We start from the raw sequence: 13,188 nt of genomic DNA, 5'->3' as shown, positions 1-13,188 counted from the left end.
ATTTCAGATCAATAAACTATAGAAAAAGAATGTCTTAGATCTATGGGGGCAAACAACAGAGGATTGTGAATTCAGTGAGTAATGAGAGTGGCTGGCACCTCTTGATTCTGAAGTAATAATGGGAAAGCTCTGCAGCATGTCACCTTGTTATATTAAAAAAATCAGTGCCACAGCTTCTGTTGTCATCATAGACTAAAACACAGGAAGCATCTGCACTGAAGAGAAATGAAGCATGAGGACTATTGGATTATCCCGCAGAACATTATCCAGGAAGGTAGACATTTCCAAAATTAAACTACAAGGCTACATGAATAAATACAGACGCTTACAAAATTTCCGAATAAAATGCAGAAATATAAAATTAGTGACATATTCAGCATGCTCCCCAACAGAGATTTATAATTCCTTTAAATTCATTTTAAAGAAGTGGTGCAAAGCTCTCAGGCACGAGTATGTCGTTACTACCATCACTTCTATTTATGTGAGATATACGGCATTTGTATTATTTGAGTTTCATCCTGATCTAAGGTACAGTTAATCTAAAATACCTCCATTTTCACTGATACTATTCAGATCACAGTTTGTTTCTTACTTTTGCACTCACTTTCTGAAGACCACTATTTCTCAGTGCTTGCACAATAAAAAACCGCAAATGATTTGGAAATCTATAAAAAATGTAGCTAAAAATAGATTTTGGTTGAAGTCCACTCTCTTTCTGCAAATTAAAAGCACCATTCTCCAGTCTCTTTTGGAGATTTTTGTGCAAAGTTTCCATGTCACCAATACGTAATTCACAGCCATAATGTTTTCAGTTGGTAAAACTAGAATATCCATTGCTGAGCAAAACTTACACATTGACACAGCCTGCAAAATAATCTTTTTCTGTGTGCTGTTTGCCTTTTCAAGATGTCTGAATGCAGGTCTTTGTGCATTTAAATAAGTACACTCTGCAGCTATTTCTGAGGAGAACCAAAAGTGGAAATATATTTCCCAGAGTAAGGAATCCATAAAGAGCCTGAATTATCTAATCCTTTTACAAGATGGGGAATTAAGCCATTCTTATGGCAATCTTTTATCTGCTGCTGGCTTCAAACCATTATCTCACAGGAGAAAAATTACAGTCTTTGTCAGTCTTTTCAGACTTAACACTCTTTCTTCCCCTGTGAACCATTTTTTCTCGGACTTGTGAGAGAGTTTTGTGTGTGTGTGTGCATGTGTGTCTTTAAGAGCTATATTAAACTGTTATCCAGAGCCTCAAATTATGACCAACAAGCTTCCCCAAGCTCATGATCTCCTGGCTTCCTCCCTATATCATTTGCATCCAGAACCAACTGCTATTGCCGATATACATCACAGGGCAGCACCAAACAGAAAGAATCTATAAACACTGCAATAAAGAATTAGCTTGCAAAGCACACATCAAAGAGAGCCAGGGAAAAGAAGGGGGAAAGGCTTGGGAAAGCACTTGTCTTTTTAAATTATTGAGGGGGTTAAACGTGTTCTGTAGTGGAAAAGAGAAGGACAGGATGAAATGGATGTTACTCTCTATTAAATGGTGAGACAGTACAATAATTTTCAGGACTAGACAAAGTGATATTAATTTCATTGGCAAATATGCTCCTACAGCTTTCATTATTACAAACTAAGACTGGTACATTCAAAACAACTAAAAAATCCCCGAAGTCTACTCTTCTTAGAATTTCTCAACAGCATTTTTTTAAATGTTTACAAGTGGACCAACCTCCTCATTCCAGTCTATCTTTTACAACCCGCCTGAGATTAAAAAAAAAATACCGCTACTGTTGAAAAGATGTTCTAGTGACACATCATTAATTCACAGCACCTTAAACTGTATTCTTCCTTCATAACCAAAACCAGATACTAATTCCCTGTCATTAAAGTTACAGTAGGGTATCTCCAGATGAACTTGGCACACTAAGTGCCACATTTCCAAAACCAGTCCTATCATGAGAACAATACATTAGTACATATGTATAAGATGCAATTCACATGTAAATTCTATGTACCTAGTGTACACATTTCAAGTATAAGTCTATTTTCACTAGCATGCAAACACTTATCTTTCTTCAAACAAGCAGAGCTCTTCCGTTTCTCTTATGCTGATTGACAGTTATTTAGGTCAAAACCAAGAAGTCTACCCCACACGTGCAGCCTTTAAGGAAATAAAATAGCTGTTAAATCAAGCTCAGAGGGAAAAGCTTTGTCTCTGAAAATACTGCGTAATGCAAGGACGCAGACACACGCTGTTCCTTTTAAAGAGATATAAGCTACATCTGAAAATACTGGTTTCTTCACAGCTTACATAATTTTTGATAACAAACGATGTTTTTATTATCACAGTATTTTGTGGAACTTCTGATAGGTCTGAAATTATTGCTTGGAGGATTTATCCAGTGGGACATTCTGGTAAAAGAGAGGGAGGAAAGAAGTCTGATCCTTCTGGGATTTCTGTCTAAGCACTTGATATAAATCTCCTGTCTTACATTGTTCCCTTCCCAAGACACGGTTAAAATTTTGAAAATAGGGAGACCTTGGCCATTCTTCAAAAACACACATTCATTGAGAGTTTGACATAAAAGTAATTAAGGTTTGGGATTAAAAATTATCATATCTTGTGCATTTCAGAGGTCAAACTTAGATCCATGAACTCAAAAAATCATTTGAAATCACAGAGATATTCTCTATTTTGCATATAGTAAGATGTTTAAAAGAAACATGGGTCAGTGAAAGAAAAGGCAAGCCAGTGTGTTACTCTGACAACTAGGCAAATCAACCTACTAACTTAAAAATTAATTTATGTTCTCTGTTTCTGATAAACAGTAGGATCAGTAAAAACATTTCCTGAATTATTTTTTTCTTTAGTGTTTTCCTATTTTTTTGAAAGAACAAGTAAAATACCAAAGTGGTACACCACTCCAGAAAAGGAAAGATAAAGTGGTTTGGTTGAGCTGTATTTAACACTTACAAAATCAAGAGAAGACAATGGAGACACTATCGTGATTATTTCTGCATCAAAGCTGGGCTAATTAATCACTATCCCGATTCAACTCAGCCAAAAATCTAAATGAAAATTTTTTTACTAATTTTTTTTTGCAACAACTTTTTCTTTTCTTGTAATTCTTTTCGGTTTTCTACCATATAAGAAGTGCTAGGTAGCAAAAGTAGCAAAATATGGGTTTTCTCCACAATTTTCCAAAGTGAAAGGAGAGTTTTAAAAGTTACAAAGCACTACTATATAGAGTTTCATTTGCTTGTTTGCCACTCTTGAAAGGAAAAAGATGCAAATAAGACTGTTTCGGACAAAGTCTGAAGCTAGCACAAAGAAACATGAGGAAAATTCAGCTCTTTGAAACAAGAGATCCAATAAAACTAAGGTTACAAAAAAGAAAATAAAGGAAAAAAAGAATGAAAAATAGTGACACAAATCATCTGTACTTTCTTCTCGGTAAGAATAGCCACTTAGAAATAGTACACAGAGAGAAAGCTAATATGAAATGTAAGACGGGAAAGAAAAAAAAACTATATATACTCAAAAGGATTGGTAACATTTGAAGACATAAACTTCCTAATATTCTGTGCATGAACTTTAATCGGAGAATTTATCCCCCAAAATTATTTCTGTACCAATGACTTTGGTTTGGAAACGTTTTTTTTCCCTTGGTATTTTGAAGTCATTCGTTGCCAAATTTCAGGAATATTAACAAACCAGAAGCTTCTGCCAGGAACTGAGTCACTAAGCTGGCCTTACCACTGCTGGGCAGACATACAAATCTATTCTTTATGCAAATACATGTACCAAACCACACGTATACCTGTATCCATTCCCCGGTATTACATCACAGTGTACAGAGCCAAACCAGGGATTATATGGAGGATTTGAGACGTTATTCTTTCTGACACATCCATATATTATTGTTTAATTAGAAATATAAGTTGTATGACATGATATTCTCCTCTTTCCTACCTTTCTGCTGCATGATTAGACAGAAATTAGCTGTTTCTTTTAAAAAAATTACATGTTTCAAAGGTATTTGCATACGGAAAAAGACTAAAAACTTCTGCAAAACCCACAAAAAAACCCCAAAATACAAATCCTAGGGGGTTCTTTGTTACATTTATGTGTAAAAGGCTGCACTCTAGACAAATCAAAACCCATTTAAATGTAGAAAAGGACAAATTTACCTAAAATTACATTACCTAAAAAAATGGAACTTCGTGGGGAACATAATAAAAGATTCAGATGCAAGTCATCTGGACGCTCTGCATCTTCTGCTCTGACAGAATACTCACTATGCATTTATTTATACACACCTTTGGGGAGTAGCAAAGAAAGCTAGGAAAAAGGGGAATCAAAACTGTGGGTCAGGTCTAAAGAGGAAATGTGATGTTAGGTTTTCCAAATTGATACATCATGTTATATCATGATTTTGATATCAGAAATTAGAGTTTATTCTCCTCAAATCCCAGTTTCTAGTCATATGCATTCCAGGATCTACTATTTGTAGGTTACTCCCCAGGAAACGTTAGATTAGGAAGGAAGTTAAAGTTTATAAAGAAAAATAAGGATTTAAAGACATCCTTTAAAGTCACATACACAGTGCTTTACTCCTAACACTGTTAGGAATAGATAATATTGTAGTCTTGGTGATCAGGTTCTCGTCTATCTAATTCCATCACCTCTTGGTTTATATGAACACTGCAGTTAAAGGAATGATTATAGTTCATGTAAACATACCCGAACCACCTATAAATACCTGAACTGCCTTTAAATTAGCATCTGCAGATGCTATCACAGAAGAGTTTTGACAATTCATGTAGCAGCTAAGGAATCTTTGCACAAGCAGAAGTCTCCCTGCCAGATTTAATGTAGGCATAGCCTTCTATCATCTCAGCCAGACACCAGGTACTGTTACCTATGCTCAGCATAAGGGGAAAACCGTCCATGGAGTTTTAATGTATTTTAGTCCTGCATGCATTTTCAAGGTACTACTCCCTTTAGAGTGACTCACACCAAAACACCTCAGCCTGGGAAAGACAACTTCACACTCAGACTCAGACTTCAACAGCAGTCAGTTAAAACAGAGCAGAGGGATCTACAGTGATGGCTTGGTCTACTTTGTCAGAACATAAACCTAGACCACCTGTTAAAAACCACACCAGCGGCAAACTCTGCATCCACCCTTCTTCCAGGATCTATGACATCTATATGGGATGTCACAGGTTGCCCCTCTTCTTCACCCTACCTGATCAGACTCTGTCCCAATGTTGCATGGTGCAGCACCCTTTCCCTGACACCTTCCCATCCCCGGCTGTGAAGTCAGTCTGGGATTACATGCCTAGACAAGATAGGAGAACCCACCCCATTTCAAAAGACAAGTCAGGCATCCCAGTGGTTTCTGTGCAGGGAACACAATGACAATGAGAGCCATGAACAACAAGGAAGGGATCTAGCGCACAGCTGAAGTTGAGGAAGGTCAGTAGGCTTCCTTCCTTCACTTGAGGAAACCTTCCAGGAGCCCTTCAGCTTTAACTGCTTTTTAAATATAGTCTTCAGTCAGTATTTAGAAGCTTGATCTTCCTCACAGGGGTAATTAATTTCATTCATTTTCCTCTTTGTTGTCTGAAGTTTCAGGTGTTGTCTGTGGACAGTACATAGAGTAATATGGCTTAACAACAGTTTTTTCTCTATTTACAGTCATAAGCCTTTCTGGTTTTGATAGTTAAATGAGACACACTTGTCAAGCTTCAGACACTATTTTCTGCCCAGCTCGTTATCAAATTTTCCACCAAATGCTTCTTAATGACCTCAAGTCTCATTAGTATTGTTGTAGCTTTGTGATACTCAGATAAAGTATCTCCACACAAACTCTTACTCTGTAAGAATCTAAAATAGTTGAAGCTAGATTAACACCAGAGAATTCCCTGACCAAACAGTTAACTCCTGTTCTTTTCTAGAGAGGTATATCATGGCCAATTCAGGTAACAGTTCTGTTCTTTCCACCATTATTCTGCAATTTAGGAGAAATTTTAGCTGGTTCCTTCAATTCTCTTGTGTCCCTCCCCACATGTTCATGTTCCTCATGGTTCTGGGTCATGATCTGCTTAAAGTTCAGTGGTGTATTTCAGAGAACTTACACATGATTCTAAAATTTCACATAGTACTATGTAGTTTATATGACTATGTCTTAAGTACGCATGGAAGTGGTGGAGACCACACTGTAGAAAACCAAACTTACTAAAATATTGCAAAAATGCAGATGGTTAAAGAAAAGTTAACTAGCCTTAAGCAACCTAACTTGAAGATTTTTTTGTAGGACAAGACATCTTAAAGGACTCAAGAAACAGAGATGACAAGCAAGGCACGATGAAGATTTCACAGACAAGGCAAACTGACGTGCCAATTTTTGAGTATTTTTTCCAAAGTAAGTTTTCAGAGAGCATCTGAAATGGTAGCATGCACAGAGCATCTAATTTATTCTACATTAGCAGCTCAAGCACACAAGTTACTACACTTGAACTGTACTCCACATCACAATGGTGCCAGTTAGAAACGCCAAATTTGCTTTTTTAATGTACAGATGTACTTTGTTTGTTTATATCTATATATTTGATTCCTCTAATATGTTAAAAGGCCTTAGGACATCGTGGTTTTGCTGTAGCTAATCTTAAAATATTAACTAAAATATTGCATCTCAAACCTACATTTGTATGCGACTAGTGCTCCTTCCCAACATTCTTGTTCAGAAGCCTTCAAGCTTGTGGCACAGTATGTTTTCTATAATCCCATTTCTTTTTTAATCACATGCAACCCCTTTTTTGTATTCTATTGATGTTAAGAAGAATGAATGCAGCCCTTGCGCTATTAAAAACAAAAAGCTTCTTACTTCCAGGAATGCATTGGCAAGACTCCACAAGAACAAGATTTAACTTTTGAGCATGGCAGTGGGCATACAAGGCTAATGGGTGGTCCTTATAAAAAAAATAAGAAAAAAGAAAAACCCCTAAAATTCATTCAATAGTACGTTAATATTATCTTATACCTTACGCCTGATTACATTCTTGCAAAACACTCAATGTGCAAGTCACAACACATGAGAAAATATGGAAGTGTTGTTTGGCTTTTACAAATTGTCATTTAGATCTTTATTTAACCCATATGAGTTTTGCTTATGTGTGAGGATGTCTTACGATTCATCGGCTAAACCTGAAATTCATTTGTTTTGCCTGTATGTGAGCAAGGATTCACGAGTCAGTTTATTCTCTAACTCAGTCAGACTAGTTGTGCCCCGAGATGCAGAAGTTTTTATTACAATATTTTGCTCAAATGATCTAAATCCAGATCAGCTGCAATAAAAGTGTCTTTGCTAATTTTCCAGACAAAATAGCAAAAAGCAAACCTTCCAAATACAGGGGTTTTTGCAGCCTTTTTTTCTGTATCTATAAACCTTGTTTTGTTCCACCTTGTGAATGATGTCACCCCTTTATTTAGATGACTTAATATGCTGCTTAACTTGCACTGTAGTCCAAGAGCGGCTATGGGAATAACATTGTTCTGTAGCTGCTTTCCCATTTGAAAAACCTCTTAAAGCTGTTATCCATCTGCATTTCGCTCATCGTGTGTGAAACATTTATACAGAAAACAGTAAGCTCTCTGTTTCTTACAGCTATATTCCAGTCTACAAACCAATTTATACTCCAGGGAGAATTAACCCCTCCTTTTATTTCTCTTTCTCTCTCTCTTTTTTTTTTTGGGGGGGGGGGGTTTCATTTGGTTGGCTCTGGGGGTATTTTTTGGTTTTTTGTTTGTTTTTTAAATATAAGCCGTAAAAAACAACTTGGTGTGATAGCTTGAAAGAATCCTCCATCTTTACCTCCTAGATGTTAGGGTGGAAAACTACACTTTTTATTAAAATTACTGACCTGGGCTGTGATAATTCCATCTATCTATGATTTGAAGATGATTGGTGAAATCATCAGCATTGAAGGTTAGATACCAGTTTAAAAAAAAAAAATTAAACGTTTGTGGGGGGGGGTTATTCTAGTTCAAATTACGCCCATTCTCAGTTTCATTTCTCATGATTCATGAAAAAGCCCTTACTTTTGTCTGAGAGACTTAAGGCAAAGGAGAATGTTTTGCAAAATGCAGCACCTCAACAGCATTGAAGGTTTGGCCCATAATATAAACTGGATTTAATTTGCCTTGTAAAAAGTAGACTTTTATCTATAGTCACTCCCATTTGGCATTCTTTTTTAAGATCTTCCTCTGACACTGTGTGAAGGGCTGCATCAGAAATAGAATAGGGGAGTTCAAAGGGAAGAACTGTAACTCTGCAGAGTAACAGCCTAGTGACAGTCAGAGAAAACCAGCCACACAAGGCATTTAATACTAGCTTGAACTAAATGCCAGTTAGAGAAAGAGGGAACCAGAAGCTGCTAGTATTGTCCTCTTATTATTACATTTTAGAATTTGGGTCCTGATTTTCATGTATATTTGAGTGGTACAAAGGGACAGAGCTAATCTGGAGCCAAACGAAGTTCGATAACATATTTCTTAGCGTAAGGGAAACAGCTGGTTCAGCCCATTCTTCTCACAAGTCGCTGTACTCCCATTTGTAGGAAGCTAGAGAAGCCACAGAAGAGGTAAGACATATTGCTGCACTGTACCCTACTGCAGGTGCTCTCAGTGGGCATAAAGAATTAAACCAGCACTCCTCTCAGGCTAAATTAACCTACACATAGACACAGACCTATTCTCAAATAATGAGGGAGCTCTAATGTTCTAGTGCAGTAAAAGGTAATCCTAGTAGCAGAAAGGTCTAAAACTTATACACAGTTTTAATGAAGCAGTAGAGTGGAACTTCAATTAAGACTATTTGTCCTTTTCAAGTGAGACCCAAAAAATTAAGCCAAATTAAGTTAAAGCTAGTACTGAGGAACTCCTTCAATTGTTTAAATAAATCCCCCTCAGAAGAGCCTCAACATGTCCAAGAAAGTGAGGAACCTTCTAGAGGAGGTATCACAGAAGGTAAATTGACTGGAGAGTAATTTTTTAAAAAAATACAGCAAGGTGAAAGAACTAGATTATGCAAATGCAAGAAGTTAAATTAAACTTTTTGTCTGAGCCAAGAAGCAAGTTTCCTAACACTTGGAACTCCACCATTCAAATTTCAAGTAAAAGGTTATATTCCTCCTACAGACAGCCAAAGTATCTTCAGCAAACCTGATTTGGTAATCTGATTTGACATGTCCGATTATCTACAGAACACTGACTACCATTAATAGGTCCACTCATTTCAAATCACTTTATACAACCAAAAAATGGCCAAAATTAATAGGAAAGACACCTGTTTAATTGTAACCAAAAGAATGCATAATGACAACTTATACTGACTTCTTTTTCAATTACATTCAAATCTGCCTACAGTCAAATCCCATAGTATTTATATATAAACAATACAGCACACAAGGCTACTTAGAGAATATGAAAAAACAAAAACCTCATTTCTAAAAAAAATAAATATACTAATAGGTTCTGTATTATGACCTTAAAATAAATGCTAGGTTTTGTCATAACAATGGAGATAAATGCCAAGACTAAGAAACCCTCACAGAGATGACCCAAATACTCAGGCTGTGATTTTATAGCATGTTATTTTCAATGTCTATATCACTAAGTAACAGGAAATTTAATTGCTCTTGGAACCAAATAGGAAAAAAACCCTATCTTCGTGTCCTTGAAGCCACTTGCTTCATGCAGCTCTCTCGGCCCACTATTTCAGCTGCTGTGAGAAGGTACTGAACAAATCCACTGCAGAGATATCAAAAGAGAGAGCTAACTGCACTAATAAGTCTGTGTTGAAGTAAGAGAGGAAAGGTGTCATCAGACTCAGTAAGGTGGAAGGAACACACGCTCCCAAAGAATAGACTGACTTCATCATCTTGAAGAATAAATGCTAGTATCCTCTCAACTGAATACCATAGCAATACTCAGTTCTGTCTTTTGACTTCCCTTGCTCCTGATGAGATGGTATATTTTTTAATTCCTCCAAAGCTTAAAGAAACTGCTAAACTGCAGTGAGAGTGAAAAGAACTACAGCCAAGTAGGCATCATCCAGTTCCTCACCGACTTCATTAAACAGGGTAGGGAATGAAATGAAGGTGTATAGGTAAAATAAACTACTACTTTGCATTCTCTGTTAAGTGAAGTGACAAAAGGGGATTTTATGAGATCTTTCTCTCACAACTCATATTTTAGACTGCAAAGACACATAGTACAGCCAGTTGAAAGACAATAGCAATAGCCAAGGTTGCTAGGTTTGGCTCAAGATCTGAGCCGTTTGTTCCCTGGTGTGCAGTACTGAGAGAATATATAGTATCTTGGCACCTGCTGTTAGTGGTTACTTCAGGGAATTTAAAATTTAATTAACCTTCATATTAATCCATACAAGATTCTATGTAAATTCAAAAAGACCATGTAGGAAACTTAACATTTCTATTTTCCTTACCCTCTACTTGTTAATCCATGGACAACCAATACCAGTTGAAAAAATACAACACACTTTCGTGTAGCTAGTTGTTTGGAAACATTTTACAACATAAGCAAATTGTTTCTAGTGAATTGTGAAGAATCCCATGACTAACATGTTTGCTCTTTTCTTAAAGCAGAAGGCCACACTGCTGACAGCAAAACTCTCTGTAACCACAAGGCCGTCCAGTCACTGCTGCTTTGACAGTAACGTGAGCAGAAGTTCCCTGAGGCTCCACAACCCTGATAAAGCTATTGCATGGGTGATTCAGTATGCCTGTAGTTATGCTCCCTGAGCATCAGAAAATGCTTTGAAGCCCCTCTTCCTACATAAGTGCCTTTTAAAAGTAGTAATTTACAAGCAAAATGGGAAAAAAGTAGAAACGTAGGGTGGCATATGGCCAAACTTTTGACTTAATTTCACCACAGGTTGCTTTTTATTTACAAGCGGCTAATCCCCTCTCAAACTACACAATAGAGCAGCCATTGGCAAAGGCAGGCAGATAAAATTGGCATGCCTCTCCATTGTTCTTGCTAATCTGAACCATTAACAGAAGGGTGAGAAGGCTAGTTTTGTCATTTAAACAGGCTTAAATCCTTTCTCCAAATGAGCTTTTGTCTACACAGAAGAATGCATCTAGGAAATTTAAGGGGTTTCTGTTAGTGTTGCATTCTCAAGTTGACTTGGCTACACGAATACCAACCTGTTTATTTGGCCCTCATACTGTAAATGCAAGAATTATTTCCAGCTGTCAAAACCAAAAGGGGTTCAACCTGACTAAATTATTTCTCAGAGGTGAAACAGGATGAGATTATAAAGTGCTAAGACGCAACTATTTGAAATCCTGAACTGCACCTGTGCAACTAAATCTCCATTTATACAGGTGCTTTTCAAATTGGATTTGAACCTTTAAATTCCCTGATTCATCTCCCGAAAAACCACAGAAGCTCAAATAACTAATGAAATTCAGAGACAGAAAGGCTTAAAATAGTTTCAAGCTGTGAAGTAAGGCCTAAGACTAACCATGCTCTTTGATTCATTGTCGATGAGACATATCAAGCATAAACCCAAGCTGCACAACTCAAATGCCAGAGGTCATAGGGCAGCCAGTAGATAAGTAATTATTTTTTCCTTAGCACGGGAGAGGTCATCACCTGGCCTATAAGCACAATACATAGCTGAAAACCTGGGGAAAAGAACGTATTGGTTAGTATGATCTGGTTTTGTTTTGCTTTTTACCTGGCACATCTTGCGCAGATATTCAAAGTGACCTTTGCTTGAGGCTCAGATGTATGAGCACTTCGGGTTTGATTGAATTTGCTCCCAGAAGACATCACACTTGTTACTCCTTCCATTCTTAGATCATCAAGATCCTCTGCAACAAGACAGAATGACTGGATGAACACACAATTAAATTTTGTAGCAATAAAGGTGCTTCACCTGCAGAATCACTATAGAACAGAACAACAAAAAATCAGTAAGAAAACACACACAGTTACTTGTATAATAATAGGAAAAGACATTTGAGATGATTTTATTATTATTATTATTTTATTATCACCCTGCTACAAGGAGTTCCTTGAAAAATATTCAGTATTATTTCCACTTCACACACTGCTGCATATTTTTTTCAATCTCTATTTCTCTGATGCACGTGGCTTATGGTATACAGTATGTGATCATCTAATTAAAATGTCTTTCAGATAATGTAAACACATGTATTTTCATATATTTATGTTTACAAAATAAACCTGATGATAAAGGATCTGAGCGGAGCAGAAAGTGCATAAAGGCAGATTTTAAATTGCAACATGAGATGGGGAAAAGTCACAAAGAATTTTAAAATCAGAAGAGGCAATGTTCAATTAGAATTTAAAATACATTATAGTCATTATAGATGGTCATTATAGATACACAGTGGCGTACTAGGCTCCTCTTCATACAAAAAAGAATGAGATACAACCCCCCGAATCATTACCTGAAATACTTCTGGTTGTCCCCTACAGTTCATAGACACTACTGTAACCACCATGCTTCAAATTCCAGGCAGTACGGTCAGATTGTCAGGATTATGCCCTATTAACAATAGTCTTTTTGGGAGACATCCATTTAAATAAGCAACACCCAAGAACAGCAAGGCTAAACTTAAATGAAGTTTTTGTGGCTGAAGTCGCTGAACTAGATTTTCTTATCTGTAATGTTTTGTTTTACTGCTGAAGAAAACCCTCCTCCCTCCCAAAATTGGTTGGCTTGGTGGTATAAACTGACAGTTCCCCTGAAGTTTCTGGCATCAGTTTACACCCTTTCCACACCTTTTTTCTTAAATTTCATCTGCAGTTAATATACAAACTAATTCAAAGGACTTGGAAGGCTATATGATAAAGAATTATGAAATCAATCATCTATGAGTCATTTCAGAAAAGGTATTACATATTCGGAACACATTATGTATTAAAATAAATACAGTTTAATTGTGCTTTAAAGAGGTGTAAAAAGTTCCATATTTTTTAACAGATGTAAACCACTGGATGGATTACAGTTTAAATGAAATTGAAGCATATGCCTCAGGTTTTTTTTCCCTAAACAGATGTGATTTCTTTAAATGAGGTTTTCAACTGTTCTCTGCTTGATTAACTTTTGG

At 36.6% G+C, this 13,188-nt stretch overlaps 1 protein-coding gene across 2 annotated transcripts in view; it reads right to left on the bottom strand.

Moving 5' to 3' along the window:
• The window catches only part of C2H8orf34 (chromosome 2 C8orf34 homolog), a 167,742-nt gene that overhangs the window by 39,629 nt on the left and 114,925 nt on the right, over positions 1-13,188 (bottom strand). For both annotated transcript variants that reach the window (XM_063327018.1, XM_063327017.1), the window contains one exon: positions 11,787-11,922. In XM_063327018.1, coding sequence (XP_063183088.1) covers positions 11,787-11,922 — 136 coding nt within the window. The remainder of the gene's footprint in view (positions 1-11,786; positions 11,923-13,188) is intronic.

The sequence above is a fragment of the Chroicocephalus ridibundus genome, chromosome 2 (genome assembly GCF_963924245.1).
Source record: "Chroicocephalus ridibundus chromosome 2, bChrRid1.1, whole genome shotgun sequence".
Classification (NCBI taxonomy): Eukaryota; Metazoa; Chordata; class Aves; order Charadriiformes; family Laridae; genus Chroicocephalus; species Chroicocephalus ridibundus.
The sequence above is the reverse complement of the archived record's forward strand: the minus strand, read 5'-3'. Positions and strand labels throughout refer to the sequence as shown.